Genomic DNA, 23126 nt, shown 5'->3' with positions numbered 1-23126 from the left:
CCGTTCAGATTAGACACCTATGGCACGTGTGCAAAGGTGCGCACGTGCGTAGGTGCGCAGGGGAGCATGACTCTATATATATATATATGTGGGGAAAAGGTACTATGCGCTCCATCTCACTATAAGCTCCTGTGAGGTCGAGCTGTGTGGGCCCCACCGTGATGCGTGTTGACCATCAACACCGTGCATTTGATGGGTCCCCTTTAAATTATGGGATATCCCAAAAATCAGCCGTATACGGAATTCAAGTGGGCCATACCATCTAAAATCATGTGAAGACACCGTTAAAACATATAAAAGCACTTGGTGGGGCCCACCTGAAATTTGCATGCCTCTGAAACTTGGTCTGAACCCTCATCCAAGTGGGACACACATAATGGATGGGCTGGATTTGCAAACCACATCTCGGTGGGCCCAAAAAATGGTTATGAATGTTTTAATGGTGCACGACCCCTCTCCACTTCTGTATGTGGTGTGGCCCACACAAGTCACGGATTGACTTGATTTTTGAGACCTAGGCCCACGATGGAATGGTGCATCTGACTGATGGGGTAGATGTTCGAAATGCATCACGGTGGGGCCCACACAACTCGACCTCATGGGACGGACATGTGAGGTCGAGCCCATAGTACATTTTCCCATATATATATATATATATAGAGAGAGAGAGAGAGAGAGAGAGAGAGAGAGAGAGAGAGAGAGAGGAATGCTCGTATGTGTACGGGTGCTCACCTTTGCACACATGTGCTAGACACAAAATCTGAACGGTCCACATGATGTGGCACCCCTTGAAACTTTATAAGCTCAACTTTTAGCATGATACAAAACTCTGGTGCGCCATTGTAACACCCCGTACTTTACAATACTTGAGTGTTACCATATAAATTAATTTAATATAAAAGTATAAATAATGCAACCTAAATATATAAACTATGAAGTGTATGTACTTTGTAAAGATTGAAAATTTAATGCTAAAATGATATGTACGTATTTAATATATATAAAAATATCATAAAAATAATATTATATTAAATAAACATAAGGAATAATAATTTCGCAACATTATTAAATACAAATATAATTTTAATTAAAACATGATATCGTATAATCTTCAATTCATTCATATGTATAATTTATAATGTAATATTATGTATTAATAAATATGTGATTAATAGCATGTATGTAGGAGCATGTTAATATTAGGAATTTTATTTATATACATGTATAAAGTAGTATAGTAATATTAAAATCAAATTTATATGAGACTTTAAGCAATAGGCAATAGCAACAAAATTGGTTAGCAATGCATGATGTGAGCTTGCAAGTGGCCCATTTAGGTCTTTTAACCATCGACGCTCAATTTCGGAGTGATCTGACCGCTATATTGATGAGAATCCACCATTAGGTCGTGAAACCCAAAAGTATGGCCCACCTAAACCTTGGGTCCGCCCCATCTTTGGTCCAAGGTCCTAATTGGGCCTGTGAAACCAAATGAATGGAGTGGATTTCATCCAAACACAACTGTGGGCCCCTCCCTGTTGGTGCATGTGCACAATTGACGAGCACTCGCTGTGTACCGAGCACCCCAGACCAGTCAGCACGGGCTGACCCGTGTTTCGCCAGAAAAGGGAAGTTTTCCCTCTCTCTCTCTGTTTGAAAACAGCGGACGGCGTCCGTTTGCAACGCACTGCGCCCACCATATGGTCCCCACCTTGATGATCCAAACCGTCCATCAGATTCATAGCGTGTCCCTGACTAAAACAAAGAAAACTTCACACGTTTCAACATGTTTTCTTGCACACAATCCTTGGTGCAAACAGGCCATACAAACACACTATATCCAGAAATGGAAACTGCTTTCTTCCAGCTCAGCGATCCGCGTGAGGCCGAATCCGCCTATCCTGACCGTTCATTTCAAACCAATCCCGGCCATCCAATGGCTCCCCAAATGGGAGAGGATTCTCGCCCACAGAGAGACCAATACCGGGGCTGGTTTCGGCCTTACAAGCCGTACCCTGAAACGGCTTCAAGCCAGTGCAATCCGGGCCATCCAAATCACATCCAACGGTCCTAGAGAGCTAGGGATTTTCATAAATGAAGAAGGAGCTAGTAGATGCAATCGCTCTCCACCTCCTACAACGGTTTGAGAGAAAATCGGCTGAAACCTGCTCCAGTCGAACCCACCACCCAGATGTTCTCCAAGCTCCGGAAAAGCTTATCCGTAAGCTTCCTAGGACTGCTCATGACCCTCCAGAAGCTCCGTTTTGGAGAAATACCAGTCGGGTCCAGATCTGCCATTAATGGCGATCATCTTCCTCGGCAATCCATGATCATGGATCTGCTGCTGGCGGCGTTTGGGTGTAGCAGAAATGTAAAGAAGGAAAATGGAAGAAGAAGGGGAAATGAATGAGAGAAAGAGAACATGAAGAAAGGAAGAAGAAAGTCAGAGAGAGAGAGGGCGTTGCTGATCGAGTTCGGGCCAAGTTGAGGGGCCATTCTGGACGGGTCGGGTTGCTGTCCAGCTGGTCCATGGCTGCTGTTGTTGAGCTTGAGGAATTGCTGGAAGTTTCAGCAATAGGGATTGCAGGAAGAAGAGGAAGAAAAGAAAGAAAAAGAGAAGAAGAAGAAGGAAAAATCAGACAGAGGAAGAGAGAGAGAGTTGGTAGCTGAGTCAACTCACTGCTGGGTTCCGAGTCAGGCTCAGTTCAGCTGGGTCCATTGGTGCACACCTTCAGCGGAAATGGTAGGAAAGAAATGAGGAAGAGAGTGAGAAAAGAAAAGGAGAAGGAAGGAAAGAGAAGGAATGATGGAAGAGAGTGGTGGTGGCGTTGCACCACACGTCAAGTCGAACCGAGTCGACTCAGCTGACTTGCGAAGGTGCTGCGCTACTCTGTCTCAACTCGCTGATGGGTTGAGTTGAGCCTTAACTGAGTTAGAAAGAAAGGAAAGGAAGAAAGAAAGAGAAGGTGAGGCCGTGAGGGTTGAGCCGAGCCAACTCGGACGTCGAGCTGTGTTGATTCAAGTCGAATTATCTGTAGGTGCGTTTTCTCTAAAAACATTGTATTAGAATTTTAATTAGCATATTGGTAGGTTATTTATACTATAACTAGCTATTAAAAATCAAAAGGGTGTAATTGTCAAATCTTAGTAATCATTATCATCATTAGTGTGGCTATAATTATTGCGATTATTAAATACGGTTAACCATTAGTAAGTTAATTCTGCTAGTGTTAGTTATTATAAGCATTAGGTATTAACATTCATCATGTTACACCTATTTTTTTTCATTGTAGGTTATTAACAATAAGATTAACATTGATGGCGTTAATAGGTAATTTTTATCTACTTTTACTTCATTCTAAAATTAATGTGAATTAAAGGTATGAATTTGATTTCTAAACTCTTAAGCCAAGGTCTAAAGTTAGATTAGTGATTGAAACCCTGAGTTTAAATAACCCTAAACCATAAGTTATGATCCTAATCGTATAAATTGATAAGTTGTTCTCTAAGATATCACTATAGGTTTCTTTTACCATTGTTATTACTATCATGAGTCACTATTAGTATCCTTATTCGTGTGTTGTTAGATAACTTAATATAATATTAGCCATTGTAATATTCTCAAAATTTATAACTAAATTATTTATGAACTTTACTCATTCATTACTCTCGTTAACAATACCATTGATGGCCATACGAAATAGAACTCAAATTCCATAATCTAAACCTAGAACTAAATCCTAAGATGAAGCCCTAAACTCTACATTACAATCCTAAAATCCAAGTATGGGACTAGACTCTAGAATAAAACCCTAAAAATGAGTAATCCAAACCCTAGGATATGATCTTAAACCTAGGTGGTGCGTGGAACTTGGATCTAATGGTACAAATTCATGAATTGTATTAGGATTCAATTCTATAGGCGCAAGCACCTTGCGACACTAGTAGGCGATTCCAAGTATAAGGTGATGATTCTTCCCCTTGAGCTTTCCATCTTCTCATTAGCTTAAGTTATAGTTTTTATTAAAAATTAGAATTGATATCTCTCTCTTATAATCACATGTATTAGCTGGTGGAAATTGAATTGCTATATTGCCTGCTTAATGTTTATCTTGTATATTTGTTCATGCTTGTGAATTATTTGTGTATTGCTTATGGACTTTAAACTGGTACATTAGTGGGAAACCCCCACCTGTAAATGTACACCCATACTTGGGATGTAACCCGACTGGTTGTGATTAAAATGGACCTTCGACTTAGTGGTTATTGAGTAGTGGTCTAAATGGATCATTGATGTGGGCCTACCATCCAGGGTTACTGTGTCCAAATGGTTTTCAAGGATGGTCTTTTATCGCATGGTTTTGACACTCGCCCTATGAGGCCTATTTTGATAATTGCCCTATGTGGCTTGTTTGATATCGCCCTATGTGCTTTGTTTTGATATTTTCCCTATATGGGTTCGATGTTTTATACTGTGTAACCATACGATGGTAAGCCCCATATATTGTAATATGATTGGCCACTAGTCGACGGGTTTCCATTAAACATCCCAAGATGGTAGCCTCATGAGTCGGGGATGGTGGTAATGGGACACTATGCCGGAGCTGTCGGCCTACGCTGGGCCATATGCTCCCCGTAGTGACCTTTGAGCTTATCTAAATTGGCTGGTTGTAAATGGACTAATAATGACTTGGCTAATCATACATGTATGGCATACTACGACGGCTTGGATCATTATGCCCATGCGATTACGCTGCGAGTTGCGCTAATGACCAGCCGATCGATTTACGATGATGACTTGGATCACTCATGCCCATACGATTACGCTGCGTGTTGCGTTGGTGACCAGTCGCATCTTTGGGTGACGACCCCATTGCCTGTCTGGATGTTTTCCTGGGGCACCGACCGTCCGGATGATTTACCCGGGTCGATGATTGCATTCATGCATCCATGCACCTAATAAGATTGCATTTATTCCGTTTTGGTTGTCTGGATGTTTTATACTATTTCTTACCTAATGCGGCGGTGTGTAATCTTGAGGGGAATTCACACTGAGTTGGCCACTCATCCATCAAATATACAACCGTACAGGTAGTGCAGGTGGCCCCGTATATTGGTGAGGAGCAGGCTATGTGGTTGACAAGGGTGCATGATTCTATTTGCTAAGGGTTGCTAGATGATTTAACAGTTCAAGATTGTTGCAGTTTACCTTGTTTCCCATGTAATATTATGTCAATTTTGTATTTGTAAGAATGAGGACATTGGTTTGTATAAGTCATTATGGGCAACCACTTGTACATTCTAAATGAAAATTTAAACTTCCCTTTTAGCTTACTTGTCCATTCTACGCTCATCTGCTTACTCTGATAAGGAGAGAAAAAAATATAAGTGAATTTGACCATCCTTTAAAGTTAACACTCGAGTTTTTGGGAAATGCGTTATATACTCGGGTCCTGAAAACACGGGGTGTTACAGCCATGGCAAAAGAAAATAGTTCCCCCTCTTGATTTGTGTTTCTATTTGTTATGGCCCACTAGAATTTTAGATAAGGCTAGAAATTGGGCCCATAGAGTTTCAAGGTGTGCCACATCACATGGACACTATTCAAATTCCATGCTCATGACACGTATGCAAAGGTGCTCATGTAAGAAAGTATGCAGGTGAGCATTCTTCTCTCTCTCTCTCTCTCTCTCTCTCTCTCTCTCTCTCTATATATATATATATATGACAATGGTACTATGAGGTGACGTTTTGATTACGGTTGGGTTTACACGGATCAATTATGATCCGTCCCTCTTTACAAGGACTTCCTCCTATGGCATTGTTATCATGTTTGTTTATGTTGATGATTTATTTTTCATTGACTGTGATCCAGTTATAATTTTGAAACTTTAAAATGTTCTTCAGTCATCTTTTCGCATGAAAGATTTGGGTGATCTTATGTACTTTTTAGGTTTGGAAGTCTCTTGTACCGATCAACGTATATTCGTCAGCTAGCGAAAATATACCAAGGATCTCATTAATCTCGCCAATCTTTATAATCAAGGGATAGTTGAGACATCAATGAAATTAAATTTTCAGTATGTCAAACAAGATGATGATCTCTTGGAGACCCTATTCCGTCGCCTCGTTGGCAGTCTAGTTTACCTCACAATGATAAGACCTGACATTGCATATATTGTCCAGTTGGTTAGTCAGTTTATTGTCGAGCCTCATACTTTGCAGATGATTGTTGTCTTGCAAATATTTCAATATCTGTGAGGCATCATATATTGTTCACTGTTCTTTTCCTCAACATATCCTGTTGAGCTTGTCGCATATTCTGATGTTGACTGGATAAGTTGTGATCTCACCTGATGACCCACAACAGGTAATTGCATGTTTCTTGGTACATCACTTATCTCTTGAAAGTGCAAAAAAAAAAAAACAAACGTCTCTAAATCCAACACAAAAGCTTAGTATCGCGCTGTCTTCAGCCTGTAGTGAGATCATTTAGCTTCCTGAACTTCTTTCAAAATTTGAAAATTTTATTCCTACTTCAACTCATCTTCATGTCGACAATACCAATGCTATCTAGATTGCTTTTAATCATGTTTCTCATAAAAGTATAAGACATATTGAAGTGAATTGTCCCTTTATTCGTGAAAAGTTTCGGTCTGGCATTATCTCTCTTCCATGTGTTGTCTCTTAAGATCAAATTGTGGATATTCTTATGAAAAGTCTAATGATCACCCGACGTGCGTTTCTAGTTCATAAACTATTGTTAGTTAATCCACCATATCAGTTTGAGGAGGGGGTGATAGCGAATCATTATTTTGATTTCCCTTCCATATATATATATATATATATAAACTTTATTTCATTATAGATAGTATTTATTTCCATGTATATAGGATGCATATCTCTATAAAATCCAACTGGGGGCTAATCAATGCATAAGAAATTCAAAAGAATTCTCCACGTTACCTTGTATTATCAGTGGCTTGTGTATCAAGGCACTTGCACGTGTGTATGAGCTTCGGAAAAACTCTCGTGCAAGTTACCAACCATCTTTTGGTTTTTCTTTGAAATTGATAATAATAGTCGACAAATCATAGCAAAATATTATTGTTCAAATAAAACTTTTTGAATAACCAAACAACCCAAGATGGAAAATGAGCTCACATGAGCCAAAGCATGACCAAAGCTCAAGACATCTGCTAGGGAAATAGCTGATGTCAGACGAGGCTCATGATCCTAACATACTGAGCTTGGTGAAACAGTTAGATTTTAGCAAGATGCGAGCCCATGTCAAGAAGAAGTACATATAAAGCATGACACTTATACTTTGGCCCCACCCAATGATCTCGAGCTTAACCCAAACCTTTGGGCTAGCCTTTTTAATTCTACGCGCGTCTCTAACCATATACATGGTAATATGCATATGTCAAGGTGGGGAAAGTGTGGGAAATCCAAACAACCAATCATGTGGGCTACATTGTATATATAATCTTGCCAAAATACAGACCATGCCAATCCACTCATCAGGTGTGCAACTATGTGGAATAAATGGATGGGTGAAAAATAAATTATATAGTTATTTGCTAGTTTTATGCATTGTGGCCCACCAGGTAAGTTAAAAAAAGGAGATTTTCCTGCAAGAAAATTCATATAGTGTGGCACACTCAGCGGATAGCTTGGATGTTGCACATGCATGTGGCACATTAGCATGTGCATCAGGACTTGATTTGGGTACCGTCACTGCTTACACCAAGCTCGACAGAGGCATGAGGTGGCTGGATATTTAATTGGACAATAGGCTGCTATAAGAGATGATGTCCACACAAAGCATGTATGAAAGTTGTTCCACCAAGTGCTTGAGCTGGCCTTATCTCTAAAAGTAGCCTACCATCAATCAAATCTCATTAAGTAGCGGGGAAAATCATTGATATGCAGGCAAAGCGTCATATGCATGATTACTTAGAAATTGTACAGGTAGCATGCTAGTAGTTCAAATTAAAGTGTCCAAAGGTAAAGTTCTTAGTCTAGATGTACTATGAACCATAAATTACTCTTATATAGTTATCTTATCTAATACTATTAGATGAATCCAGATTCTTTGCTTTCCATAAGCAAAAAAATCTTGTTTTCCTTGCATTGTGATTGGTCCATGTCATTACTGACATTGTTAGTACTACCGCATTAAATGCAGTGTGTGATGATGCGGCCCAATTAGATTGCAAAAAAAAGAAGAAGGGATTTTGCAAGCAGAGGATCCAAATTCCTATAAGACTAATGAGTGTTTACTTAAAGGTTAAAAAATGAAAATATCCAATTATCCTTTTCAACAAAATAGCATCCACCAACGAGGAGTTACAATTGCATAACAAATCAAAATTTGGAATTATAAGAGTTTCCACCATACAATCAGTTCAGCGTGTGTTTACATATGGCGCACATAGGATTTTTGAGTGCATGTATATCAAACATCATTTCTTACCCAGAGGGTAAGTAGCTCTCCATGCTCTAATTACTGAGGTGGAACAGTCTTACGTTAGGTTGAAAGTTAACCCTAGTTGACCCAACCTCAAGAGGAGTCAGCCCAACGCCCAAGGCACAACCCAACTCAAGCTACTCAACCCAAGCCCTTTAACCCCCCAACAGGGAATAGAAATACCAAGAAGATGAAAGCATTCCTCCCAAGCGTTGTGCCTCACTCGACTTGTTAGCACTTTCAAGCCATGTAAGTTGGTGCAGAGGAGGGTCCGGCTCCACAGCTCAGCGGTAGATAGACTCTGTTTCAACACTGACACAGAGATCGAATGCCCATGTAAGTGAGAGTGGGTGTAGGAGTGTGTGGGGTATAGGTGTTAAAAAAAGAAAAAAAGAAAAAAAGGCTGCTGTAGAGCAGATTTGGTAACTTGTCATGAATGTGGAGGAGTGCGAGGGAGAAATCCTAAAGTGTATCACGCAGACAAATAAAAGCAGCTTAAACTACCTTATTTATGTAAACAACATGCAAAAGATAAGAAAGAGTAATAGGACACTTATTGCCTTATAAGAGTAGGAATTGATGGTAGATGAACAGTAGACTCAACCTATGGTATTGAATGCGCAACCTTAACTCAATTCGGGTTAGGCTAGGTTGGGGTTAGGTTTAATTAACATCTAAAGCTAATAAAACTACCTGTTAAAACATTCACCCATTGAATAACACCGTTAAAATAATACATGTAATTACAGAAATAATATGAGCAAAATAAAGTTTACAATTATCACTCATAAAATAATAAAATTAAAGAAATAAATGGAAAAAAAAATCACTAATGGTTCAACTTAAATATAAATGGATGGTTCACTTGACAAGTGTGCTATTTTAATTTTTGGTACGTGGCGTGTTAACGGTCACAATACTTGATATGGCTGGCACATTTTCTGTCCAAAATAATCCTTAGCACATGTTCCTTGGCATATGTTCCAACATAACCTCCACACCTAATAGCCCCTCTTCCCTATATAAGTTCATTTTGTCTCCATATGCACCTTAAGATCTAGTGATTTCGTGTGTCCCTCTACATGTTCCTTTATTTGAGCTATATCCATATAATCATTAGTTTGGATCACCAAATAATTTCATTATCATCAGTTATTAGTTAGTTTGGATTATCTAACCACCCAACATGTCATCCAAGTTCTTCTTTTTAATCATGAATGATATTTTCTATGCATGAAGAGTTTTTATTTCTTTATTTCTTTATTTTTTATCTTCATGGACTTTATATATCAAAGCCTATAGTATAAGCAGCTCCACATATCATAGTATAAAAACTTTATTTTTTAAATAAGTTTTAATTTTATATTTATATCATTTATGTTAGTCATTACTTTTATATCATCCGTTGCATGTTGGGGTTGAGTTTGAATGTAGGCTGAATTGCCATCTTAACTTGCAGATGGTTGTGTCGAGAATTATTTTCAAATCAAGCCCCGACCCAATCTCAACCCAACCTGGGTCCTGACCTAATGTTGGGTCAGGCGTATGAAGTCCTGGTGGCCGAATTGCATCCGCGCTCGAGTAGGATGCGGATTGTGTAGTGAGGAGCTCACCACGCAATTACGTGGCTTTGGTTCTCTATGGGGCCCACCTTGATGTATGTGTTTTATCCACGTGGTACATCCGTTTTCCAGATCATTTTAAGGCATGCGACCAAAATCGTAGCCCATCCCAAGCTCAAGTGGACCACAACGTAGGAAACAATGGCAGTTGAATGGCCACCGTTGAAAACTTCTTGTGGGCTACAGAAGTTTTGGATCAAGCTGATATTTGTGATTTCCCTTCATCCAGGTCTGTGTGACCTCATGAACAGGTTGGATGGAAAACTAACATCACTGTAGGCCCTAGGAAGGTATCAACACTGGAGATCATTATCCCACTGTTTTTCGTGGTGTGGTCCATTTGAGATTTGGATATACTTCAATTTTGGCCTAGTGCACTAATATGAACTGGAAAAACGGATGAATGGCGTGGATAAAATAAATAAATCACAATGGGCCTCACAGAAAATACACACCACGCTATACGGTGGTTAGCTCATGACTACACAAGCCGCGTCTACTTATATATATTTGCATGAAAGAATTAGCACTGTAGATGCTATTTTGGGGTAATTATTTTTCTAGCTGGCGAAAAAGTTTAGTGATAAAAGATGATTTTTATGTACGGACGGACGAAATTGCCCCCGTGTTAAGGTCGAAGCAGTGAAAAAGTTAGGGTTATTTTCGTCCAAAATGGGTTTATCCGTACATTAGGGGTCTACTTTGGTTATCAAATGGTGAGGTGGATAAAAGGCGGTGTCTATAGTAAAAAAAATACCCTTGCATGCATTGGTAGGAAGCCTGTTAGGTCTTTTGCATATTCTGTGGTCCACGGTACTCGACAGCAACCGTACGTGAAAACACCAGCAACCGCACTAAAGGGTCGTTTGGGAGTGCATTTGATATGCATTGGAATCCATACAGATTGGAATTTATGTGAATTGGAATAACTGCGTTTTGCTCTGTTCTCATAATTTTCATACCAAATACACTCACCCAAACTTACTGATTCACACCAATTAAATCTCTCTCTCTCTCTCTCTCTCTCTCTCTCCAAGTGAAGAAGCCGAAGCGAAAGACAAAGTAAGAAAGAGCTCTCTTTTTAATTTTCTCACCAATTCCAAAACGTATTATGAAAAGTCGTTTGCTCCTTTTCTTACTTGAATTTTCAGTACGTCTTTTTTATTTTAATTATTGAAAATCCATTGCATGTAGAATTTCTTCCATTGGTGGCTTTTTTTAATTTTTAATTTTATTTTATTTTTATTAATATCAATAGATTCTTTGTTTGTTTTGAGTAGTTGAATGGGATTTGAGTTGGGTTTTCTTTATTACATATAAATGTGAAAATTTTGAGGGTTGTTTGGAGATTCCAGTGGGTTTTTTGACATTTTATTTATTTTTAATAGCTTTTTCCATTTTTTTGAGTTTTGAAGTATTTTCATAATATATATATATATATATATATATATATATATATATATATATATATATATATATATATATGGGTTTTCCTTTTCTTTTTTTCTTTTTTTTTGGTTTCTAAATTTGAGTTTGGTTATGAGAAATTTGACGGTTTCTCTCTCTCTCTCTCTCTCTCTCTCTCTCTCTATATATATATATATATATGGTCTGTGCAGGATGAATAGGATGTTGGCACGCAGCGGCCGCAAATGCTCTCTCGCCGCCTGAGAAACGATGCGAAACCAGCTATGGTTTGCTCTGCTGATGATTTGCGGGAGTGGAAGGATTTTCCTAAAGGCCTCAGGGTCCTTCTACTCGATGAAGACAGTGTCTCCGCTTCTGAAATAAAATCAAAGCTCGAAGAAATGGACTATATCGGTAAAATAAAAAGAAAAAACATCTATTTCCTATCTCCCGCTTATCCCTGAATTTCAAAAGAGCTTGTTCTGGTGTGTCTTTCTAACATGATTTTTGTTTTCTTTTTGAAAGATTTTCTAACATGAATTTTGGGCTCATGGTCCCTTGTTTTGTCGTTGCATACGGACGTGTCTTGTAGCTTATGGTAACTTTGAATAATTTCAGTTTGATTATTTTCTAACAGATAGGCTTTTTGGATTTTACCCATTTGTGGATTACTCTTGAATACGATGTTTCCGTTGTTCTCCAATCGAGCAAGATTGGGGTGCCCGAAATCTAATTCTAGCATGGTAGAGGGAGATCGACAGTTGGGATTTAGATATATAGCCTCTTAAGAAAGATGCTGGGAAAAAAAAAAAAACCAAATATGGAATTGAATTTCTTCAAATGCCATTATCGACTTTCGGTTTTATCGTGGCAACACATGGTAGCTACAGAACATTCCTTGAATTCTATAGAAGGGTGGAAAAGTTTCTGAAATCAGTAAAATGGCAGGGCCCATTTCCTGTTCTGGGCTAGATTGTTTCTTATTTGAGCAGGATAGAATGCCTCTTTTTCTTTGTTAGTGGGGGAAATGTGTGTGTGTGTGTGTGTGTGTGTGTGTGTGTGTGTACTTTTAAATTACTGCTCCCATTTTAACAAATGATGCTTGGGATTTTCTTGAAAAATCTTGAAAATTCAATTCAATTTCTAATTTGAAGGGAGGATATCTTCTATCTCACGAGCGTCATCTTTAAACTGGTATTTGTTTGTATAATTCAACGTAGAAGAGGATTGCAAATATGTCCACGACGCACTTGTTTGATGAGATCTATTATTTATTCTGTTTTTTTGCCAAAAGACCCTCCATACAGTGTTATTGTTTCCTCAATGCATAATCCTCATTGTAACATTCTCTCTACTATTTGCAGTTTCAGTGTTTTGCAATGAGATTGAAGCATTGGAAGCTATTTCAAACAAAGGCGATAGCTTCCACGTTGCTATAGTAGAGGTAGTGCATTTCTGAAGTAGAAATTGAGGGCTATAATGTCTTGATTTTAGATATATTTTGTGTTATTGTTAAGGTATTAAAAAATGGTTACGTAACAGCCGTAATTGACATTTATGTATTGGTAACAGTGGGACCTATTACATGATACGGGGCTGTTACACCTGATCTGGAAAATATGGCCATTATGTGCCTATAATGGGCCGATGCAAATCCGTAACAGACCGATACGGGACCATAACTGGCTGATGTGGGGCTGATACATTTTTTCTCTTAAAAAAAATAACTGTTATAGGGCTGTACTGACCATTACAGGGGCTGTAATGGCCATTACAGCCCATATTATAATGGACTAATGGTCATATGGCCGGCCATTTCCGCCATTGAATACCTTGGTTATTATACTCTTATGTGGATATTTTTCTTCAATGAAATTTATGGTTGCAGGTTAGTACGGGAAACAGCCAAGGGTGTTTCAGGTTTCTCGAGACGGCTAGGGACTTGCCCACCATCAGTGAGTGCGGGCACTTCTCATAGACACTCCAAATTACTGATAATGAGAATTTCTTTTTACTGTAGCCATTCGGTTCCTTTCTCTAGATAATAATCCAACATCTCTTATTCTATAAAGACGTAGATATAGAAGTTATTTTTGATGTTTTAACTTTTAATTGTCTTTCATCATTTCATTCTTTGTTTTATGTTTTGTATACTTTGCTTGGTATTGCTTCCATTTTTATTTTTATTTTTTCCTTAAAAGGTATTTTTATTTCTTTCAAATAGAGTACTTGTAATTTTTTACACCCTTTGCTATAACTGTATTGAAAATGACCGTTGCAGTGATATCAAACATCCATTGCCTAAGCACCATGATGAAGTGCATTGCGGTGTGTTTTCTCATCTGCTTCCTGATATACATGTATACTTTTGTTTGTATGTGGTGGTTATTCTCATTGAAATTCCGAGTCTCATGATTTCTTTCTTTCATTATTAAATATATATATTTTTCAGTTGGGTGCAGCAGAGTTTCTTCAGAAACCTCTATCTGAAGACAAACTGAGAAACATATGGCAGCACGTGGTTCATAAGGTGGGCTTATTTTTTCGGGTGTGTCTCACATGAACTAAGAATAATAAGGACACGTTTAGATGCACACAATCTAATTGAATTGAAAGCCAATAAAGTTGAAATGACCAAATCACAATTCAAGTTAGGCATGGAAGGAATGCAACTGCAATGTGATCATTTCCTCTCTCTTGAACAAACAATTGCAATTCATTTCAATAGTGCAAAAAAACGCAACCTAGATGCTGCATTATGATTATTTTCAGTCATTTTGATTCCTTGAGAAACACAATTGTATTAGCATTAATTAAAAGTGGAAGGATTTCTGAACTCACTAGGCCCTGAACAGGCCTTCAATGCAGGAGGAACTGTTCCTAAATCATTGAAACCTGTCAAAGAAACCGTGGTATCCATGCTTCAGCTTAAATCAGAAACAGCTGTGGCCGAAAATCAAAACCTGTCAGAAGCAGAGAATTCAGCACTTGCCCATGAACACGGCCATGAGGAATCGCTGGTTACTGATAGGTATCCAGCACCTTCAACCCCGCAGTTGGAACGTGGAAGATCGTCGGATATCGGATGTTGCCAAGACCAACCCAATTGTTCAATGGAGAAGGAAAGTAAAGAGCATGATGGAGAGTCGATAGAGTTTAAAAAATTCAGCTGCTCGGAGTCAAAATCCGTCGAAAATACTTGCATCAATACAGCCGGTGCTGTTACTGTCAAGGCAGAATCCCTTTCTGGAGAGCCTATAATGGAAGAGGAGGTGGATTCTGCTGACGGTTCAAAAACCGGTGAATGCAATGCTACTAAGGAAAGCATCATGTCTTCACATTCGCGAAATGGAGACAACATCGAATCAGGCACCGAGGATGGTATCCAAAAGAAGGCATCCACTCTTCCTAATTTATGTGGCAACAGGGCTAATAGAAAGAAGATGAAGGTAATGTGGAAGAAGTTACCCTTCAGTTCCCCTCCCCCTCTTATTTTGGAGCATCTGTCCCTCTCAAAAATCATTTTATGTGATTTGTATGGATTGTTTGGCATTTTAGGTGGATTGGACGCAGGAATTGCACAGACGGTTTGTGCAGGCAGTCGAGCAATTGGGGATTGACCAAGCCATCCCTTCTAAAATTTTGGAGCTGATGAAGGTGGAAGGATTGACGAGGCACAACGTAGCGAGCCACCTTCAGGTTTGTGCTCTCAATGTTGCTTTTTCAATGTGGGTTTTTATTTTACTTTATTTATTGTTCGTTTTGTGGGTGAATTCGGAAAACCTCTTTATTGGCTAAATGACCATTGCAGATTGAAAACAAGTTCAAAGTGTTGCAAGTACCCTTCAAATTCAATCATCTATTCTTTTTGGAAAATAAAGTTCAAAATTTTATGTAATTTTCAAATTGCATTTGCTTCAAATTGGGGGTAGATGGGAGATGTAAATAATGTAGGCAGTAGCAAACCCATGTGCTCATTAATTGTTGCCAGAATAAAGCATGGAGTCTATTTCTTTTGTTTGTTTCTATATTGTACATATTGCATATGTATATGATGATCCAAGCCGATCTTTCATCAAGGATAACCATGAATGGTCATAGACTAGAAGTTATAATGGTCGGACAATCCTAACCATTTAGTTGTGATCATCTAATGATTGATAATTTTGGTCTATCTTGATGGAGCCTTATGCTGAATGAACATTTTGGATCATCATATACATTATACATATGCCATGTGTATGGTATTAGACATGGGAGGAGAAAATTTCATACTTGGGTAGACTAGGTCTCCTCCCAATAATTGTAATTTGGATTAAAAACACGGAAAAAGAAAGAAAGCAAAGAATCAACCCATGATCTCTGTGTTGAAAACTTGAAATGCAGGCTTGAACCCAACTTCCTACTTTATTCGATTTCTTATATTCTAGAAAGATTAATGTAAAATAAAGCTATGATTTTTTAATAAATCTATAATGTGAATGGCTCTTTCTAATTGTGTAGAAATACCGGATGCATAGAAGACACATCATGCCCAACGAGGATGAGAGGAAATGGCAACAACAGAGAGATCCAAATCAACGGAGTTATATGCATAAGCCGATTGTAGCCTTCCCTCCCTATAATTCAAACTGTGGTCTTCCCACAAATCAGATCTACCCAGTTTGGGGCCATCCGAGCTGTCCTCCACCTGCCATGCAAATGTGGGGCCACCCAAGCTTTCCGATGTGGCAAACTACAGAAAGTTGGCGTTGGAGAACTTATCATGGGGTAATGTATGGATTTAACAGCCAATTTATACATGCACACAAACACACGGATGCGATATTAACGCGAGAAATATACAGGTGGGTGTTTCAATTTCTAGATGCCTTGGCCTGAGAATCAGGTCTGTCTACTAATCAGGTGGGTCACAGCAAATGTACAGCTGAAATGAACTTGTTTGAAGTTTTCTAAGAGTCATCCGCCTGTTTGTTGCATTGCGACCCGCGTGATGAGTTCACTGGCCTAATTTTCAGATGAAAACATATTCAAGGTTGGACCCACCAATAATTCAGATTTAAACTATTTTCAAATTTCCATGTGAAAAAAAAAAAACAACATGAAGCTGTTTTTTCACTCAGAGAAAGTCGTCTTTCTGCCTCTGGTAGAAAGTTACAACCCACTTCATGTAAACTTCACATACAACCCATCTCCATGTTCCAAAGTGTCATGTGTGCGGGACACCGACATACGATCTGTGAATATGGGCCTGCAAAGATGATCTCACCTGATACTAAAGTCAAGCATGTCCATTCATTAAGGCGGGCCACATACCTAATTTAAACTGTCCATTGTTTTCATTCAAGACGGCCATATGAGGAGTGGAACGGCCTGGTTTTTGCAATAGGTGATTTCAATGGTAGGGCCCTTTTGATGCTTGGTTCACATGCAATGAGTTGTCGTTGACATGAACTTTTCATTCTCTGCTTTATGAGATCTTCAGTAAAATGATTTTTACCATATACTCAGGTTTTGAGTTTGGGGAGAAGCAATCCAGGCCAGTGCATGGAGTATGCCCCAAAATTCTCCTCAACAGTACAATCCTAATTCCCAACCTCCCTATTTGTGGCCCACAAATAAATGGTTAAAAAGAGAACTGCAAATCCAAATCCAACTGAAAAAAAAAAAAAAAAACAAAAGGTAGGTGGCCCACCTATGAGAGTTTGTGGGCATGGTCCATCCACAGTGAGATGCAACAGATAAATGGTCTGGATTACTGAACCATGGGCCACACGTGTCGAACTGAGAACTTGGGTGGAGGATCCTGTAATTATTTGTTTTTCTTTTTCTCATTAATTGCGGTAGTTTTATAGTTGATTTATTCATGATAAAAACTCCACTAATGATGTCATGGATCATTAGGACATGATGATAAGATCCCTGAAAAAACAAGGTGGCCCATCACATCTTCACGTCGGTGTCTTACAGATGCTCCATGATATGCACCCATGACTTGCTGATTGCAGACCATGAGTAAAACCAAAAGACATGAAACGCCACCTAAGTGAAATCGTGTCGGTTGTACTCCATGAAGTCCATGAATAGGCTACATGGGGTGCACACATGCATGCATACTTGTGTATTATGTAGTGTATATTTACCATATCTGATGGATGTGCATTGTCATGTTTCAGATGCATGGGGATGCATGGGGTTGCCCTGTTGTGCAACCACAAGGCTCTTTCTGGCCCAAGGTATGCAGTTTCGGAGATACATGTATACATGCATCATGTTTGTATTTGTGAGATATTCCAGTGGCCAGCTGCGTAGCACGTGGCATCCTTGCGCATGTGTGGGATCTGGGCCATCCATCAAGTGGTGTTCAACGAACATGATCAACCCAAAATAGGTTGTTCTTCCACTCGTTGGATGGGGCACACGTACGTGTGCGTTGAATAAGGACCGTTGGCACCTTTTCCAAATGTGTGTCCGGGGTGATGAAAGTCAGGCCTATCCGCTCATCGGTTGGACCACAAATGGATATTTAATGTGTAGGCAATTTATTTCTGAACCACCCATGACTTTTGTATCTGAGTGGATCACCTGGTGAGTTAAGTGGGCCTGATTTTGCATGTGGTTGTCTTAACCATGTGGGCCACCTTACGAACCGCTCTGATCTCCCACACACTTTCCAGGTTGGCATGTGTATTGGTTGTCAAGATGTGTGTGGGCTGGCATATCTCAGGTCCCTCTATCTCGTGCGATTGAGGTCCAATTAACCGTTTGTTGCTTGAACGGTGCAGAATACGGCAGGTTTTGAAGGTGGTCATGAGGCGTGCAGGAATTCGTTTGATCTCCTCCACCCGGTAAGCTACAAACTCTAATCATTTTCGGGAAATGCTACAGCCGTTTGAGGGATTGAAGAGATGGACCGTGGCCCATGTCAGAATCCAGGCTGGTATCACATCAGATGGGCTTCACAGGACAGTTGGTGAATTTACTTTCCAACCGTCCTTTTCCCTCATACAAATGTGGTCCATGTGGGGAGGATTTCTACCTGAATTATCGGCCATCTGCAGCATCTAATGAATGGTCCGGATGTCATGCACGTGACATGTTGGCACATGTATACATGATTCACTTTCCTGGCACGAGTGGCTGTAGCATGTTTGACCGACAGATGGATGTATGCATTAGAGCAGGCGCGCAGTGACTGGGCGCTGCCACGTTTACACTGCCCATGTGACATGCATGCTAACATGTGACGCGGACGTATCTTTTCTGCCAACATGCACCTTATTCTGGACATCCATACCACGGAAACTGTAAGGTCCATTATGAAGATCATGCATATCTGAAATCAGGTTGATCCACCAATTAGATGGGCCACACTTGTATGTTGAGTCAGACCGTTGGTTGTCATTGATTACACCTGAGCGGACTGGCTTGATGCCTTTAGGATGGGGGAGCTGTTTGTATGGTACAGATGTCCTGACCTCCATGACAAGTCAGCATGATTTTGCACGGGTGATAAGTGGAAACGAGTGCAACTAATGTAGGGCATCTGTACGATGAAAATGGTAGGCCCCACCCTTAAGATCACCTGGCACGGAAGTCAGGCCTTCAGCTCATCAGATAGGCCACACTGTTGGAATCAATTGATAACCGACGGTCTGAATCAACATACAGGTGTGTCCCACCCAGTGAGCGGATTTGCCTGATTTTAGAGAATGGTAATCCTCATGGTGGGGCCCACCGTTTTCATGGTGAAGATTTTATGTACAAATGGCACGTTCCTGTGTTCTCAATAAAAGGGGAAAGCGAGAGATATCAATTCCCATCTTCGCCCGTAGATATCATTTTCAGCCATCGAAGACAATTTAAATCAAAGAGATTTGGTAGAATGCGGACGCGGATTGCGTCCTACCCCTTCCCGGACGGTAAGGGCTTCGTGAGGCCCACCGTGATGTAAGTGTTTTATCCACGCCGTTAAACGATATTCTCAGATCAATTTAAAATATAAAACTAAAAATGACACAGGTACAAAGCTCAAGTGGACCACAAAGTGGGGATTGAACTTCCACCGTTAAAAACTTCTTGGGAGCTGGAGAAGTTCCGGATCAAGCTGATATTTGTGTTATCACTTCATCCACGTCTACATGACCTCATGAATATGTTCGATGGTAAAAAAAACATCACGTTGGCCCTTAGAAAGGTTTCAACGGTGGGCGTCATTATCAGTGCATCTTCCTTTGTTGTGGTCCACTGGAGCTGTGGACTTTCCTCATTTTTAGGATCGTACCTTAAAATGATCTTATAAAAGCGGTGAACGGCGTGGATAAAACACTTACATCAGGTGGTCCCCGCAGAGCCCTGCCCGGACGGATTACCGTCCATGCGGGGGTAGGACGCAATCCGCGTCCGTAGAATACATCCTTCGCATTGCCGCACGATACGTCAAGACTTCAGCAGTTGGCGTAGGCACTTCTTACCGATCCAAACCGTTCATGTCTCCGGCCTCACCGTGGATGGGCTGTACCAGAAAAATCCTCATAGTAAAAAACTTTATTCGTTTATCATTCAGAGATTAAGTGGACCGTTCATTTCATGTTAAAAGAGTCAAATGATCAAAAGGTTGGAAGAGTCCAATCTAAGACTTTTATTTTTTATTTTTTATTTTAATTTTAAAATCCACTGCCCAAGGTGAGGACCGTCATGTAAACGGTTTGGATCAATGAAAGATGACCCTATCGTACAGCAGTGCGACGGCATGTATTCCAGCAAACCTCTTAAATCCCCGCCGAACCACTCAGAACAGCTCTCACTTCCTTTTCTTGATTTTGGAGCTGTGGGGCCCACCGTTTTGAGTGCGACATCTACTCCGTGTCCACCTTTTCATGTTAACCGTCATTATCATCTTTCATCTCAGCCTTATCCCGTTTAAATGGCGTGGTCTAAAACTCAGGTGGGGCCCACACCACTGGAACAATGGAAAATCATGCTTAAGACCTCTGAGCATCTGCCCGGCCTGAGTTTTGGATCCAGCTCCTTTTCGGAGTCTCCCTTCGTCTCAGTAAAGGTCCACTTGATGATGGGGTTGGAAGGAATAACACCCACCACCATGGTGGGTGCTATACAAACCTAGGGTTGTTGTCCCACCCTCGTTTTTCCCCTGTGGTGTTTCCCACCTGAATAGTGGGCCGGATTGATTTTTGCCTCCGAAATTTACTATTGAGGGCCGCCCCTGATGGACGGAGTGGATGTCAGAGACACAACGCAATGGGCCCACGAAGCTCGGATGTGGTACCGCTACCTTATCAGCTGCTGCGGAGGATTGCTTTCCTTCTCTTATCTACTAGCCTTTTTCCTCCATTGAGAAAAGTCTACGTGCATTAAATTCCCCAACTGGTCAGATGTATGAAACATCCGATCCGTGAAAAGGATAGGAACCCCCAGCGGCACACGTGCCAACGTCTCACCCGTATGTTTTATACTGTCTTTTCATCAGTCAGGTCGCACGTTCTATTACAAAAGTCAGTCAGTCCGATGCGCGTGGATGAGCTCATTAGGTTTGCAACACACGAGCATTGAACATCAGTAGACACGTGTTCGCATCTGAGTGAGCGAGTAGACTTGTTTCCACACGCGGCGTGTGATAACCACGCGTGTGCCTGTGCAAGGTTGTTATGAATTGGAATGTGACCAAAATGCCCCTTTCCTTTTGTGAAACTGTTCAACTGCAGGCGGAGGAGGTTATAGACAAGGTGGTCAAAGAGGTAATTAGTCAGCCATGGCTGCCCCTCCCGTTGGGCTTGAAACCGCCTTCCACCGAAAGCGTTGTCACGGAACTCCACAGGCAAGGAATACGCAACATCCCTCCCAGCTCCTCTTAGGCTGACGTGGCAGCGGGTCTCGGGCTCGAGCGGGCCCGCCCCCTCTTCCAGCAACCGACAAGGACACGACATCAAAGTCACCCAGATTAGTAAGGACTGAGCGTATCTTTATCCGATCCTATCTCGGCGCATGATAGCATCACTGATATCCAGCAGAGAGGGCCACTGAAAGAGCGCTGTCTCGCGCTGTTGACGGCACAGGACTTGCCACGTTTCAGTCCAGGGCTGGAGAAAGAGCGTGTGGCTGTGAAGCTGCGAAGGCGGAAAAATCGAGCGGCTTTATGAGCTTGGAAAGAACAGATTACGTTGAATATCGCGCTTGGTTGGCTTTTGTGAGGGATGGGTAAGGGGTGCGCAGTGCGCCGTGAGGGAAAGCGGAAGGATGACACGGATTCGGGTCAGAAGTCCAATCGTGTCGTTGATGGATAGCTGGGCCTGTTTTCTCTGTATCCATCATTGATTGAATGGCTGTCCTTTTTACTCTCTTTTTTTGTTTTTTCACCTTTCTTTTACTCTATGATTGGATACATGTGCTTCTTTCATAATGGTCTGGCTATGATTGAGGATCCTGTGCGTGGTACTCGTGCGAGATCTTGACAGGTGGGTTTACGTAGGGCATAAAACACCCAAAGTTTGTGGGGACTACAATGTTGTGTATGTAAAATCTACTCCGTCTATTGGTTATTGGGTTGTATCCTTCGATTGTACGGTCCTGGGGCAAAAAAAAATCCACGGTTCATATGGGCCAAACCATAGGGGGTGTTTTGCGCATGGAATTAGATGACATTAAGGGGGATGGAATTGCATTTTTGCGATAAATGCACTTGGTGGATTGTATATTAATGTCACGGGAGTGAGTCCAATCACTTTGGTGTTTGGAGAAGTGCTGACTTAAATACGTGTTTGGATTCATGAAGGGTGTATTTGATTTATCACGCATGTGTAAATACCTGGTAATTATTATCATTTCACCCTTTTGAAATTTGAATATCCATTGGATACCGGTGTTCGAATATACATCATACTTGCTATATTGGAAATCAGTTCAAAAGAGTTGTTTTTTATATTTGTGGACCCTAAGGTGATGTATATAATATATTCACTCGTTGCAGCCGTTTTAATATAATATTTTAAGGCATGAGTCGAAAAATGAGGTACATCAAACACTCAAATGATCCACACCACAAGAAACAGTGGCCCTAAGAGGTGTTTAATAGTAAGTATTCGATTCCATTTTTCCCGTGGCGTGGTCCACTTGAGCTTTAGATATGCCTCATTTTCTGGCTCATGCCATAAATGCGTTAAGCATAATAGATGAACGGTGTGGATAAGCGATATATATCACGGTGGGACCCATAAATATGTTGTAGTGTTTTTGATTTTTCAGTAAAAAAAGCATGTGGCTAAATCAAACGTTTGAAAAAGTGACCTAAATACAGGAGAAATAATTATTAAATATTTATACAGTATTTTTCGGTGAATTAAAAAATCAAACACGCTCGTAACATGCCCACCGTGTTTGATTGTAGGTGTAAAACAACTTCTAATCTCGAAAACCATATTTGAAAACCATGGTGAGAAGTAAGCTGGGCCCACTTTGATGTTAGTGAGTAATCTAGGGTGTCCATCCATTTTGTGAGATCATTTCAAGACGTACTATCAAAAGTCAAGCAAATTCGAAACTTAAGTGAGCCATGTGAGAGGAAAGATTGGGGAAAGAATTTCTTACCATTGAAACCTTCTTGAGTT

General features: G+C 40.4%; 1 protein-coding gene across 2 annotated transcripts; it reads left to right on the top strand.

The window, feature by feature from the left end:
• Nucleotides 1–10880: 10880 nt before the first annotated feature.
• LOC131232532 (two-component response regulator-like APRR2) lies at nucleotides 10881–22061 on the top strand. Of its 2 annotated transcripts, none has more exons than XM_058228831.1 (12): nucleotides 10881–11157; nucleotides 11715–11916; nucleotides 12867–12946; nucleotides 13391–13457; nucleotides 13784–13830; nucleotides 13955–14032; nucleotides 14358–14951; nucleotides 15061–15201; nucleotides 16006–16272; nucleotides 17679–17738; nucleotides 18288–18350; nucleotides 21228–22061. In XM_058228831.1, exons 2-12 carry the CDS (start codon nucleotides 11748–11750, stop codon nucleotides 21375–21377), a joined length of 1716 nt encoding a protein of 571 aa, XP_058084814.1. In that variant the 5' UTR covers nucleotides 10881–11157; nucleotides 11715–11747; the 3' UTR covers nucleotides 21378–22061. The 2 variants fall into 2 exon arrangements, with proteins under 2 accessions (XP_058084814.1, XP_058084815.1); XM_058228832.1 differs by having other exon boundaries at nucleotides 11696–11916.
• The last annotated feature ends 1065 nt before the right edge of the window (nucleotides 22062–23126 follow it).

The sequence above is a fragment of the Magnolia sinica genome, chromosome 18 (assembly GCF_029962835.1).
Source record: "Magnolia sinica isolate HGM2019 chromosome 18, MsV1, whole genome shotgun sequence".
Lineage (NCBI taxonomy): Eukaryota > Viridiplantae > Streptophyta > Magnoliopsida > Magnoliales > Magnoliaceae > Magnolia > Magnolia sinica.
This window is presented reverse-complemented; position numbering and strand designations above follow the sequence as displayed.